At 40.5% G+C, this 14532-nt stretch overlaps 1 protein-coding gene across 3 annotated transcripts; it reads left to right on the top strand.

Moving 5' to 3' along the window:
- Positions 1–221: 221 nt before the first annotated feature.
- NDUFS1 (NADH:ubiquinone oxidoreductase core subunit S1) lies at positions 222–13964 on the top strand. Of its 3 annotated transcripts, none has more exons than XM_031601278.2 (19): positions 222–408; positions 668–746; positions 894–985; positions 2750–2857; positions 3935–4011; positions 4103–4184; positions 4294–4424; positions 5085–5270; positions 5718–5852; positions 6191–6305; positions 7271–7416; positions 7908–8036; positions 9175–9304; positions 9776–9936; positions 11242–11396; positions 11982–12157; positions 12898–13032; positions 13243–13315; positions 13606–13964. In XM_031601278.2, the coding sequence occupies exons 2-19, from the start codon at positions 683–685 to the stop codon at positions 13695–13697; spliced, it is 2187 nt and encodes a 728-aa protein (XP_031457138.1). In that variant the 5' UTR covers positions 222–408; positions 668–682; the 3' UTR covers positions 13698–13964. The 3 variants fall into 3 exon arrangements, with proteins under 3 accessions (XP_031457138.1, XP_031457137.1, XP_031457139.1); XM_031601277.2 differs by having other exon boundaries at positions 222–474; XM_031601279.2 differs by lacking the exons at positions 222–408; positions 668–746; positions 894–985 and adding an exon at positions 1782–1907.
- The last annotated feature ends 568 nt before the right edge of the window (positions 13965–14532 follow it).

The raw sequence follows: 14532 nt of genomic DNA, 5'->3' as shown, positions 1-14532 counted from the left end.
CCAGCGCAGGGCGTGCTGGAAACTGGGCGTCATAGCAGCGCAGATGGATTAGAGTGAGATGTGTAGCGGAACGTGTGGAGCTCGGGAGCCCTGTCAGTATTGGACTGGCGTTACACCGATCACCGTCCCGCCCTCCCCCCGCTTCTCTGCACCAGCGGAAGTAGCGGGAGTCGGCCGACGAAAGCGGCAGCGGCACAGGCGGAACTTGCCGAAGCGGCGCGTTTGACGGTGGCCGAGAGGGCTCAGCGGCAAGGCGGAAATTGCCGACGGGCTCAGCCTAGCGGAGCGACCCGAAGAGCTCCGTTCCGAAAATTGCCGATCGGGCGCGCCGGGCGGCTCGTTCCCGGAGATTGCCGAAGGAGCGGCGGAAAGGGCCGAGGCGGTCGCCACAGGGGCTGAGGCGGACGGGTAAGGCCGAAGCGTCTCCGCCGGCCGTCCCGTGCCCGCCGGTAACGGGATCGGCTCCTCCCCGAGGTAGGGGCGCTGAGCCGCAGCCGCGGGCCCGGCGCCTTCCTCCCGCCGCCCTCGACGTGCCGCGAGGCGGAGCCGGGGGCTGCCGGCGGAGCCGCCTGCAAGGTGACCCCGGGCCGCGCGCCTTGCTCGGCGCGTTTGCAGCGTGCCGCGAGGCGTTCCGAGCGCCACAGCCCCGCGCCGTTTGTCTCCACAGAGCCCGCACAGCACCATGCTGCGCCTGCCCGCCCTCCGCACGGCCCTCGCCGCGGCCGCGCCGGCCTCCGCACTACGCGGTAAGTGCTGCCGGCCCGCTGCGGGCGGCTGCTGCCGGCGGGCGGCGTGCGGAACCGGAGCCGCGTCGGCGACGGGCGCGGGGTCTGCCCGTTCGCATCCGGCAGCCGGGGAAGGGTTTGCTACGAAAACTTTTCCCTGTCTTTCAGGCCGCACGACTGCCACGGCAGCCAGCAACCAGATCGAGGTGTTTGTGGACGGCCAGCCCGTGCTGGTGGACCCCGGAACCACAGTGCTGCAGGTGCGGGCGCCGCACGGCGAGCCTTTATTGCGCCTCCGTCTTTTTTTTCTTGCGGCTCTTTGCGGCGTTTGGGTTTTCGCTTGCAGAAGCCCTTAAAATCTTAAAATTGCCGATTGGTTGGGTTTGACTTAAAGCCCCTCCCCTGCTGTGGGCGGGGCTGCCACTCACGGCGGGCTGCCTGCGGCCCGTCCAGCCTGCCCTTGTGTGCCTCCGATTTCACGTTGAATCCAATCTGCGAGGCTGAAGTAATACGTACAAGAACAGGCTTAAAAAGTTCTGGTTGAAGTTCCAGCTCGGCATGCTATCAGCTATGGCAAACTCCTTAAGCTACAAATTCTAGCTCTAGATTCTAGAAGCTGCATCAGCTGTCTATTTAATGGCTGAACTGAGCATCATCATCTGCTGATTTTGTTCCTTGAAGTGGTGTCTCAGGCAAACAAGGGATTGGTTACTAGTTCTTAGGGTGCAGAATGCTGTTCCTGCACTGCTTCCATTCTTTCTGCTGTGGGGAGTAGCAGACCCTGGATCTCCCAGCTTATGCTCATTTTTGCTGCTTTTCAGGCCAAAATTTCAAGTAGATCATTCTCCAGTCTGACATCTTTTCAAGCGGCCATTCACTGGGGGTACAGTATAATGAATTAGAACATAGCCTTCATTTCAAGATAGAACCCTCACTCTTTGGATACTGTATGGGAACTGTTGAGTCACAGCCTGAACCACTGATTGAGCTCCTAGGGAAAGGGTTGGGTCAGCCATGGGAGCACAGGTGAAGGCAATTCAGCTGTGTGACCGGAAGGGTGGAGCCTGGCTGCACCTCTCCCAGACCCCATTTAAGGGCTGACTGCCGCTGGGGAAGAATCTCTTTCTGGAGATTCCTCCCTGGGGGAGTTTTCTCCTATGACCTTGCAATCTTCCAATATGGGTAAGTAATCTTTTTCCCTTCCCTTATGGTGCACTTTTCTATCATGATAATCCTCTTATCATATTAATCTGTCCAATTGCTACAGATACAAATCACAAATTAGTTGATGATGACTTCTCAGTAGTGATGCATACACAAATAATTCTGTGGTGTTTCTTGTGTCACCTGAAGCTAGTACTTTATCATAAATCTGATGAGATGGGGGGGGGGGTGAGGGGTTGTAGGCAAGCAAGGGCTTCATCCATTCTCAGGAAATCTATTGCCTGAGTCCTTGTGTTACCTCTTTGAACATAGTGTGGAAGAATGTTTCTTTCAGCTTGAGTTTCCGCTGAGATTGAAGACTGACAGTGTCCCTGTACATTCCTGCTGAGTACCCATTTTGTTGAACTTTGTGAAGTCATAATGCCTGTTCTTTCCTATATATTTCTCAGGTTTTCCTCTTCTATGTACTTTTCTTCAAATAGTGCCGCCTTTCTTTAAAACTTTATTTTTGCTTTGCTTTTGGTGTTCTATCTAATAAATGTTCTATCTAATAAACAGACTTCTCTAACCTTTGAGTAAAGAATGAAGGACCAATTCTCATTTCCTCACTAGGCCTTGTGTTGAAAAACAATCATATTTGTTATTAATGACCTTTACTCTGCTTGTTTACAGTTTTTAAAACTTATTTCTATGGAAGCTAAGAGTTCAGTTGAGTTGAAAAGTTGAAAGCACTGTATTTCCGAGCACGAAAATTGCTGTTCTTTAGGAAAAAACCTTCAGTTGTATGTGCTATATTTTATAAGATCTTACTGAAAGATGTAACTGAAATTTAATTTTCCTTTGTTCCTCATTCTGTATAGGCCTGTGAGAAGGCTGGAATTCAGATACCACGGTTTTGTTACCATGACCGTCTCTCTGTTGCTGGGAACTGTAGGATGTGTCTTGTGGAAATAGAGAAAGCTCCAAAGGTACTGTGTATATTCCATAAAAAGTACAGCTTTCTGTTGTGCTTCATACTTGTTTTGCACAATCATAAGCACAGGAGTTACTATAATTCAGCTGCTTCAAGTGGGTTTTTCCTTTTTCCCACTTTTAAGTTAATCTCTGTGTTATATATGCATTAAGACCAGGTTATGCTGAGCTGCAGTGATTGTCTACTTTTAGACCTGTGATTGGTCACTCTATTTCTTGTGGTTTATCTTGCTGCTGGAGATAAGCATTTGATAGCTGTGTATTTTCAGATATGTTTTTATTATGTAATTCAAGCTTCACCTGTAGATTTTCAGTTGATAGCACACAAGCAGAACACTTGGACTCAGCCATAGGATTAGCACTTGCATGTTTGCTCTAGCTAAGGAAGGACTGTAGTTACTACAGTGTATTTTAGTGCATTGTGTACCATTGAAGTCCACAATGTCCACAAGCAAAATAGTAATTAATTTTAGGATTGAATACTGCCTTCAGCAGTATTGCTGTACAAAGTCCAGTTAGATAAGGCATTCTTTTGGTGTTTTGGATTGGACATTTAAACACTTATGTACCCATGTGAAACTCTCTAGCTCACATCAGCTCAAATTCAACAGTTTGTATTGCTGGTAGTGTTGCATCATTGCAGATTGAAATGATGATCTGTATCATAATATGAGTGGAAGGCAAGAAGGATTCATTTTCTGAGCAGGAGTTTTTGATAATTCATCTTGTGATAAGTTTTATTCCAAGACTCTTGGGAAATGTTGTATCCAAATAAGTGCCCAGTAGCTAAATGATACGTGCTTTCAATTTCAGCACGAGAGATTTTTGAAATAATGTACCTCAATTATTTAACCTTTTTTACAGCAGGTTATTAGTAAGTATGACTTCTAACCAATACAGAGTCACTAGGTTTCCTTTTTTCTTTTTTTTTAGTGCAGGTACCTTTTTATTTCTGCAGTGTGTTAAATTAATATCAGGTGCCTATGTCAAATTCGGGGGGGGCAGGCTGAGATTTATGCCCATACTGAGAAGAAATATGTTGTGCTCATGCTTGCTGTTTATGATGATTGCAGCCAGTAGCTGCTTGTGCCATGCCAGTTATGAAGGGCTGGAACATTCTGACAAATTCTGAGAAGTCCAGGAAAGCAAGGTACCTTTCTTATAGTCCCCTGTGGCTGATTACTTGTACTGTCTGCTGACGGGTATGGAGTGAACATTAACTGTATTCCTGAACCCAACAGAGAGGGTGTAATGGAATTCCTGCTGGCAAATCACCCGCTGGACTGTCCTATCTGTGATCAGGGTGGAGAATGTGACCTACAGGTACAGCACTCATTTAAATGGTGTAGACATGTATTAATGTCCTGCCTTAGGTGAAATTGTGCTGTCCAGCAGTCTGGATACATATATTTTTTTTCGTTGTCTGTTCTAGGATCAATCAATGATGTTTGGCAGTGATAGGAGTAGATTTAGAGAGGGAAAACGCGCTGTTGAGGACAAGAACATTGGCCCATTAGTCAAAACAATCATGACTCGGTGTATACAGTGCACTCGGTGTATCAGGTAATGTCCTTTATTTTTCACTGGAGAGAGTACTTGAGCAGGAATATCTATATAAACTTGTTACTTGTAAAAGGAATGTGAGGGGCAGCCAACATTTTTTTCTAATTGTACTTAAGAGCTCTTTCTGGAAGGGACTGATGGCTGTTTTCCCAGAGCTGCCAGACTGTTGTCAAAAGAAGGAGAAAGAGATGGCCAGAATGGAGTGCAGTTGGCACTCTATTAGACAGAACTGGTGACTTCCTCAGCCAGAACTGCAGGATTTATTTACTCTTGACAGCCTCTGGTAGCTGTATTTATGCTGTTCTGTGATCCTGAGATTCAGTACCAGCTAACTTGAGCCAGGTGGAGAAAGAATACAACATACCTGTCTACTTCCAGAAAGAAGTTCTTAGATACCGCTAATCTTCGACTTTAACTGTTATGTTCAGTAACCACTGAACTACTGTGGTGTTTTGATTTTAACTGCACCTAATTTTTATAGCCCCATCTAAATGAGTTTCAACAGATGTACAGTCCTGCATGAGATGAATGTATCTAGGTAGTTCTTTCTTCAGGTATGTGAACAAAGGCTAACGCTTGTCTTCAGAAAGAGTTGAAAAAATGTGTTGTGTTGCTGTTAAGCATTCCAAATTTGTTTTTCAATCTTATTGTATCTACCAGATTTGCTAGTGAGGTTGCAGGCGTAGATGACTTGGGAACAACTGGAAGAGGAAATGACATGCAAGTTGGTACTTATGTTGAAAAGATGTTCATGTCTGAGTTATCAGGGAATATTATTGACATCTGCCCCGTTGGTGCGCTTACCTCCAAGCCTTATGCCTTTACTGCACGCCCATGGGAGACAAGGTGTGTGTTTTAGCTTACTGTGCAACTTGCTCTGTTTTTCCTATTACACTTCATCTGACAGTATGCTCACATCTGGATCCAAGGGTTTTTCTGATTTTTCTTTTTATTGTAGAACTCTTGACTAAATCTAACTTTCTGTTACTGACTCAGAAATCTTTCAAGAAAAGGAAAAATGCCAGAGTTCCTGGGTATAGTTAGTAAACTATATTTAATTTTAATTTTTAGATTATGCTCAATCTTTGAGATTATCTTATTAGAAAATTGTGTATAAAGAAAAATTGAAACTAATTAAATTAAAATTATTTTAAATATCTTTGAAACAAATCTCTTAACTGTAAACCTAAAGTTAACCCTATAGCACTCGATTATTTTTTTAATATTTATTATGCAGTTGTCTGCTGTTAGTCTATAGGAAACTGCAAATGCTTTGTTTATTCTCCTGAACAGGAAGGTAGAGTCCATTGATGTTCTTGATGCAGTTGGAAGCAACATTGTAGTGAGCACAAGGACTGGAGAAGTGATGAGAATATTGCCAAGGCTGCATGAGGATATCAATGAGGAATGGATATCTGACAAAACAAGGTGAGTGGGAGGTATTTGCACACGTGCATTTATGCACACATAGGCACACTTAAAAACCAGAAACCTGCACAGTAACTCTGACTCCTGATTTTTGCTGTTACTATTGGAAAGATACAATGAATTGGTAAAACATACTTCTGATAACCAAAGCTATTGGGTTTTGTGGTGTTCTCATTTTTATGGCATTATCCTTTTTTTTTCTGCATGGTTTGGAGAACGAAAGCATCACTTTTTTTCTAATAATTGCAAACTTCAAACTTTTTAATATAGTCTTACAAGTATTCGGTATACAGAACTGTCCTTCTTTGCTCTTTACTAATATCAGTGTGTCCACTCAGGTTTGCATATGATGGTCTGAAGCGTCAGAGGCTTACTCAGCCCATGATCAAAAATGAGAAAGGACTCTTTGTTTATGCTTCATGGGAGGATGTGTTAACTCGTGTTGCTGGTGTGGTAAGAGCAATTTTCAATATGTATAGCATGTAAAATTAATTTCTAGGGCTGGACATGTTAAAGTGATTAATAGGAAAAGAGCTATATAGAAAAGGATGTTTTTTCTAAGGTTAGTGGGGAGAATTTGACTTCTGTTATACTTCTACTTAAATCTCTTATCTTTTGAATATGATTCAGTATTTTGTGGATTAGATGACCTGAAGAACTTTGCCTTATCACGATTTCAAGAACATACACGCAGTGTATAATTAGGGGCATTTAAATAGCAAACTAAACTATTCTTTCAGAATCCCAAAAGGAAGTGCCTTTCTTAAATCACTCTGTCTGAATCTTTAAATTTACTGAAATTGTGCTATCAACACTTTTGCCATTGGAGCCATTAATTCTGTATTACTTTATGTGAATTGTGCTTGCCTCATTGCTCTCTGTGTGCAGTGATTGATTCTGGTGCTCAAATGAAGTGCTGCATGACTGCTCTGGATTTTGATTAAAATTTTATGTGGGTTGAAGTAGAATTGAATAACTGTAATTGAACTTTCCTTGGGGATGTTTGACTCTGTGATACAGTAGCAGGATTTGTTATGAAAGTCATTGCTTCTCAGATGATGCCTGTGGATTGAGTTTACTACCAGAGCTTGTCCAATGGAAGTCTGTTTTGTCTGTGCTGTAGCTTCACTAAAATAAAAGCATTAACTAGACTTCCTCACCACACCAAATAAAAATCAGTCAGATCTGATAATTCAAATGAGAGACCCCTGCATAGAGTAATTCTTTGCTTCAGTTGTGAGCTCTGAAGGAGTTGAAATTGCTGCCTTGCAGAAGTCTCATACTGCTGATTTTTGTGTTCCTCCAGGCTAGTAGGCTGCCTGTCTTTGGCTCATCCTAATGTAACACATTTACCTGGGCCCAAAGGGAATTCATTTCTATGCTTTCTTTTGCTTATGTTATACTTTCTGTTCCTCCAGCTAAAGGCTGTCCAAGGTAAGGATGTAGCAGCAATTGTAGGAGGACTGGTGGATGCGGAAGCACTAATAGCTCTAAAAGACTTGCTGAATAGAGTAAATTGCGATACGCTCTGCACAGAAGAGATTTTTCCTACTACTGGAGCTGGGTAAGAATCCAGGCAAAGTTCATAATATTATGTTTATAAAGTTTCCAGTCTGTTAATCATTTTATGGTAAGAATCTGAGATGACCAAGGATAGTAATTGCTGATGTGTTAGCAGGTTTTGTTTGAGCTCACAATTGTTTATAGAGTATTGATTGTGAGTGGAGGCAGAAGTCTCCACTACAGTGAGGTCTGTGTGCTTCATGTTTACTGAGTCTGCAGTTTGACAACAAGCTACTGAGAGTTAGTTTTGTTGTAAGTTTGGTAATTCAATCATTCTATTTAGTTGTCTATGTTGTAGTTCTTCTCATGTCTTCTGTTTCTGACACTCAGGAAAGTTGCTGATTGTATTTGGGTTAGTAATTCAGAATAAAAATATCTTTTCCTGAGATTAAGAAAATATACTAGATGTCCCAAATATATCTTTCACATTTATTTCTTCGTTCTTTCCCTGAATGTTCACTGCCTTGCTTCTTTTTTTTGTCACTGTTATAGCACAGATTTACGCTCTAACTACCTGCTTAATACCAAGATTGCTGGAGTGGAGGAGGCAGATGTCCTGCTTCTGGTTGGCACCAATCCACGCTTTGAGGCACCGCTTTTTAATGCTAGAATTCGAAAGAGGTTTGTATGCCTTGGTGGTGAACAAGCATGCAAATGCATCTGGATTTGGCACAGTGCTCCACTGGAGCTGCAGGCAGTAAGTTGGAGGCATTCCTCCAGGTGGACCTGGTGGATTTAGTTCACCCTTTACTAAAAGGGGATGTATAGACAATAGGAGTCTCTTCTTCCTATAATGTACAGATGTGTTTTGTTCATTCTCACTTTGCTTTACAGAGATTCATATGCTCATTTATTCCTTTCTTATATAACACAGACACCTCAGACTTTCTCTTAAAGTTGCTTGTTAAAGCATAATTCTTTAAAGAATAGTTTTCAGCATCAGTTTGCTCCTTTTTATAACAGTTTTAACAAACTAGGCTTTCTGACTAGTAACAGTAATTCAAATGTAATGTTTTCTTTGACAAACAGTGGAGCCATTTCTTTTGAACACTGTTAATTCATCTTTAACAAGATGCATCAGTGGGTGATAACTAAAGTTGAAAAAGCCCAATCCTACCTAATGTTTGGGGATTTTCTAAAGTGCATCATTTTAAACAGTGACAACCTTCAAAACATTGAGATGAAAAGAAAAATGCAGTTAAATTTATGGAACACTTCTTTGTAGACTGTGCTATGAGAAACTGCAGAAAAAATTTTCTAACAGCAACATTCTTCTTTGTATCAAATAAGCAAGTGGATTTCTAAAACTGTCTATTCAGAAGTCATCTTCTGTGAATGATTCTAATTTCAATTCTGAAGTAACCAAGAGTTAAGCAAAAGAACAATCTTAATTTTAGTGGTAGATGAGTTTTTTCCATTTTTTTGCTTGTTTTTGCCTAATGCTGTAAAAGATGCCTTAAAGGTACAGCACCTCATTTTGTGGATGCTTTTTTCCTTAAATTGGCAAAAGTTTGAATGGAAAACTGAGGTCTGAACTTCTTTCATAAGGTGTGCTGCCGTGTTAGTTCCAGAACATAAAGAAATGACTTTAAAAATGATGAGCTTGCCTAAAATAATAACGTTAAGCCACATTTTAATAAAACAGTGAATGATATTGAAACTGTTTGAAAGAATTTGCATCCTATTTTGGGAAATTATTTCAGTGGGTTTGGTTGACTAAAATCTTGTATTTCTTGTGTAACATTTGCTGTGTTTTCAGCTGGCTTCACAATGACTTGCACGTGGCCCTTGTTGGCTCTGCTGTGAATTTGACCTACACATACGATCATCTGGGAGAATCCCCACAGATACTCCAGGATATTGCTTCTGGGAAACACGCGTTCTGCAAGGTACACGCTGCTTCTGAGTCTATTAAAAGTTCAAATACATTGAATAACAGTCTGGATTCCTCACAGAGACAGATTTGATCAGAAGTACTGTACTGTGTATAGGGTTTAGCTTTTAATTAAATGCAGAGATGAGGTAGCAATTGGTGTGCAATAAGCATGTGTGAATTGTTTAATATGTTAAGTAAAAACTTTCCAGTGTAGGAAACTCCTGAAATATTTCTTGATGTGAAACAGGCTGCATCAGCCACTGCTGTTTCCACTTAAGAGCCTGGAGTATATTCTGTACTAACAGGGTACCTACTGTCATCGCTTCTCTTATTTCGCTTGTAATTGTTTCATTTAGCAATAAAGACTATTTCAGAACTGTAGTTTTTCATGGAAGACTCTCATAGAAATTATGCTATCTATTATATTATCTACACTAAGAGTAGTCATCAGAACCTTGGAATTCATGTCTTGATCTTTACACAGGTCCTCAACCAAGCTAAAAAGCCAATGGTGGTGGTAGGAAGCGCAGCACTGCAGCGCAACGATGGCGCGGCGATCCATGCTGCAGTTTCCACCATTGCACAAAATGCCAGGACTAAGAGCGGTGTTGGTTCTGATTGGAAAGTTATGAACATTCTTCACAGGTTTGCTTTAAAGCTTTTTAGGGGGCTGTTTTCTTTCACTTAATGCTGGCCCTACACAAGTTACCTTAACATATGCATACACAATTTGTGTATACTCAAATGCTTTATCAGGTTAGAACCTGCAGGGAATGTAACTAGCAAAGCATAAATAAAAATGGGTTTCTTGACCTGGCAAATTTCTCAGGCTGTTAACAAGATTACATTACAGTCTTATTCTGCTATCTTTAACTATGGAATTTAATGTGTAAATTTAGAGGGACAGATTACAAAGGGCTTAATAATATACCAAAGTGCCCAGTAAAAGGCAGGGCAGATCAGTGTCACTTGCTAAATGATGGCTTCTTATCTTGATAAAGAAAAACAGAATTGCAAACTTATTTAAATAATATGGCCTCTTATATTTCTTTTACTGTGCAAGTTCATAACTGAATGGTGTATGTACCTTAAACCTTTTTCTCCTTAGTGCTATTATTAATTCAGTAGTCAAGCTTCTCTTGTGGAAGTCCTTCCCCACTTGTTCTAAAACTGACAACTTCTGTAAAGGAAAAATGATTTCAGCAAGTACAGTTGCTCTCAGATTCAGAGATGCAGCAAAGTCCTGTCAAATATTCCCTAGCAAGAGCAATGCTTGGTCCTCTTACGGAAGCTGAAATGTAAAACCCTACTGTTGAAACTCAAACTTTTGGTACCACAATGAATTTTTTTACATGAAAGGAGAAGTTTACTTATTATAATAGTAATGTTGAAAGATGTGTACTCTACAAAGATTTTTAAACACATCCATGAACAAGGCACCTGACTGTGTAGGATTATGGAAAAGTAAATGCTGCAAAATAGGAGTGGCAACTTCATTTTAAGAATGTGTTGTGTGTGTACGTGTGAATAAGTGAGTAGTGATGTAGTGGTGATACTAAAAATTAAGATGATTCAGTGTGGTTCACGGTAGTCTTTCATCTGCCCTTTGGAAAAAGTCCTGCTAAGCAAAGGTTATGGCTGATATGTGAACTGTGGTGTTCCACATGACAAGTTAGCTCTCCACCACTAGGCCCTGAAATGTATTGTCTGCCTTTATTCTGCTATCCCATCTTAAGTGGGATTCATCAGGAAGGGTTGAATTAGCATCAGTCAGTCAAAAGGCAAAACCAACCTAGTATTGGCAGCTACTTTCTCAAAATTCACAGCTGTTTTTGTTTCCATTTTCTCTGTTAGATATGTAGCAGTCCAAAATACTTGGTCAGAAAAAAAGTTAAGACTGTTCTGATGAGAAAATTCTGAAATAACTTGGACTCATGTTTGTTCCTGCAGGGTTGCAAGCCAGGTAGCTGCTTTAGATCTGGGTTTCAAACCAGGAGTGGAGGCAATTAGGAAAAATCCTCCTAAAGTATTGTATCTCTTGGGAGCAGATTCTGGTTGTGTAACACGTCAGGATTTGCCAAAGGATTGCTTTATCATCTATCAAGGTAATTAGTAGATGTAAATTTAGGAGTGTTGTCAGCTAAAAGCTGGAGAGAGCCTACAGTGTCATACTCTTAGCAATGTATCTGACCCTTTGATAAGTTATAGCCTTTGTTTTCTGACAAGAAATGAAACTTCCAACATGCAACTGACAGACTGGTTTTCTATTTCCTAAGTAGAAAATAAGACATTATTGATGACTAACAGGAATATAAACCAGTTTAACAGTGTGCAGCTTAGTTTCAGACCTGGCAGGAAGATGTTTGTTCTCAGCTGTTCTGTCATACCAAAACGTGGTCTTATCTTAATTCACAAAGCTCCTTGTTCCAGGAGTTCTACTAAGCTGAATGGCTATAGAGACTGCATCACTTTTTTACTGCTTGCAGGCTCTTATCACTAAAGTGATGAGCTCAAAGTGAGGTCTGATAAGACCTCAGAGAAGTCATCAAAATATGCTTTGTGTCACTGATTTAAGTGAACCTCAAACTTTTTTCCTTCTAGGAACACAGAAATTCTATATTTACTTTATGAAAGTATTCCACTTTGTCTTATGTTGCTGTTTACTGTTTGTTTTTTGTCTACCTATTTAGGTCATCATGGGGATGTGGGAGCTCCCATGGCTGATGTTATTCTCCCAGGAGCAGCGTATACAGAGAAGGCAGCAACATATGTAAATACTGAAGGTAGGGCCCAGCAGACAAGAGTAGCAGTAACACCTCCTGGGATGGCAAGGGAAGACTGGAAAATCATTCGAGCTGTCTCTGAGGTAATGCTTCCACTATAAATTGCTTCTAGTAAAAGTACAGTGCGTGGTGAAGTTCCTTTGCTATTGAAAAGTGTTTCCAAAATGGTATGTTTTTAGGGAAATGTATGCTTGTGCTCTTATGTAACAGTGTTTTGTATTGAATCCTTTCATTATTGTGTGAGCTGAATAATGCTGTTTACCTTTTATGGCTAGGACTAATGTTTTAGCTGCTGTATGCTATTGGAATGTGTACTGGACGAAGCTTTGTCTGGAATTTCTGCTGGTCTTCCTGATGTGCTTTAGAGCAAACTGGGAGGATACAATTTATTGCTTTTTAGAAAGAAAACAATGCTTGGGACAGGACCTGGTATTAGGAAAGACAGAAACACGTGTACAAAGATGTACAAGCACAACTGAGAAGTGATGCATTAATAATAACATCAACTTCCCTCACATTCGGTAGAAAACAAGGGGAAGTGCAAGCAAGCTTATATACACTTATGAAAATATTCAGTCTTTTTATTTTTCCTGATTTTTAATTCATCTTTTTATGATGAGGTAGTTCTAACTATAAGCATCAAAAGCTCAACAGAAATTGCTGTAAAGGCTTCAGTCGGTATGTTAGAACTACCACTGTTTTCAGGAGCATAGTTTTCCTGATTTTATTTTTTGTTTACTCTAAGTGTGCTAATGGCTTGGTAATCAAAATACTATGTATTGAACATGTGGATTTGATGGCATTTCTTCTGTGAATCTCTCAGCTGGCTGGTTTGACCTTGCCTTATGAGAACCTTGATGAAATACGGAAGCGTTTAGAAGAAGTATCTCCTAACCTGGTCCGATACGATGATGTGGAGGAAGCTAACTACTTCAAGCAGGCAACTGAATTATCAAAGGTAACCAAAACACTTAAGCTTAATGCTGGTTTAATGCTGTTACACAGGTTAAGGCTTTTTTAAGAAAATGAGCCACCTTCATACATAGTACTGTGAGCATAACTAGATCTACACTGAACAGTGAATGCAGATTTCACAACAGAAATACTCCGGTATTAAGTTCCTATCATAAAGCTGCTTAATTTCATTTTTCTTCCTTTCTTGCCACAGTTAGTAAAGCAGCAGCTTCTTGCTGATCCTCTTGTTCCACCTCAGCTCACAATAAAAGACTTCTATATGACAGGTACGTAGAGGATGACTTTTCCATTCTGAAACCTGCAATACATTTTACTTTGCTTTACAGTATGGTTTTTATGAGGTGTTTAAAGCTTTCCACTAATGTTGAATTTGACTCTTCCTCCAAAATTTTCTCATAAGATGACTTGACATTTGCACAAAGAACAGGGCATTTGTCTTTCTCATCTTTGTATGCAGTCCTGTTCTACATATTTTTATATTGGCTGTGTAAATTTGCATATGCTGAAAAACTAATAGTTTACATATAAGTGTGGTTTTGTCTTCCTTTTTCTGCAGATTCCATCAGTAGAGCATCCCAGACAATGGCCAAGTGTGTGAAAGCTGTTGTTGAAGGTGCTCATGCAGTGGAAGAGCCAGCCAGCTGCTAGTTACTGATCAAACTGCCACCACCTTCCTCCAAGTATTTGTTGCAGTTAATAGCTGTGACCAATACCTTTTTTTCCCCCAGAAGCTATTTGCTAGGCAGTGGCATTTCTTCTTTCATTCACATTTTCATCAGTTCACATGGTCCCATAATATAGGACTCTTATGGCTGGAGAGAACATGCAGCATTCAAGTTGCTGTACCTAGAGGCTGCATACATGATGATTGTATACAAATAAATTATAATATTAAACAAGCCATTACCCATGTAATTCATAAAGCTCATGCTTCTTGTATGAAATCTCAGTAAGCAACTCAGCTTCAGTAGAAGTTTTGATTTGCCAAGAACAATTTTTTTTGTAGCCTAAGCACTAGATTGTAACCTTCCAGAGCATCTAGGTATTTTAAACACTGATGAGGATGTGAACGCTCTACTTTGGTCTTGCACTTTCAGAGCACGTTGTCTCTCTTTTCAGTTAAATGTACCTGGTTTGTGTCAGTGTTTACCTACTACTCCTCTAGATATTTTGATGTATTTCTCCATTTTGTTGGCAGTTGAGAAAACTACTCAAGGGAAGAAATATTTTTATGTTGTGAGAAAGAGAAAGCAACATTTCAAAGCTGTGTGTAAATTAAACTTTTTAAAACTTAGCAAAAGATAGAAGGCCTTCAGCTGTACCAGTACAAGAAAAAATCTCATTATAGTTCCTCTGTGCACCAATGTTTTTATAGCAAAGTGAAAGAGGAGACTGTGGGGTTTCATTTCAAAGCTTTGCGATGACTTTAGAACAGTGAGTATCTGTTCAGTGTTACAGAATGTTGGATAATGTAAGTTTATAA

Source organism: Phasianus colchicus, chromosome 7 (assembly GCF_987193195.1).
Source record: "Phasianus colchicus chromosome 7, bPhaCol1.hap1.1, whole genome shotgun sequence".
NCBI classification, from domain to species: Eukaryota; Metazoa; Chordata; class Aves; order Galliformes; family Phasianidae; genus Phasianus; species Phasianus colchicus.
This window is presented reverse-complemented; position numbering and strand designations above follow the sequence as displayed.

Bases quoted from the DNA above. Each gene is read 5' to 3' on its own strand.
- NDUFS1 (XM_031601278.2), top strand. From the start codon at position 683: ATGCTGCGCCTGCCCGCCCTCCGCACGGCCCTCGCCGCGGCCGCGCCG. The intron at 9,305-9,775 runs GTACACGCTGCT...ATCTTTACACAG, and splicing joins GGAAACACGCGTTCTGCAAG to GTCCTCAACCAAGCTAAAAA. The intron at 13,033-13,242 runs GTAACCAAAACA...TTCTTGCCACAG, and splicing joins AGGCAACTGAATTATCAAAG to TTAGTAAAGCAGCAGCTTCT.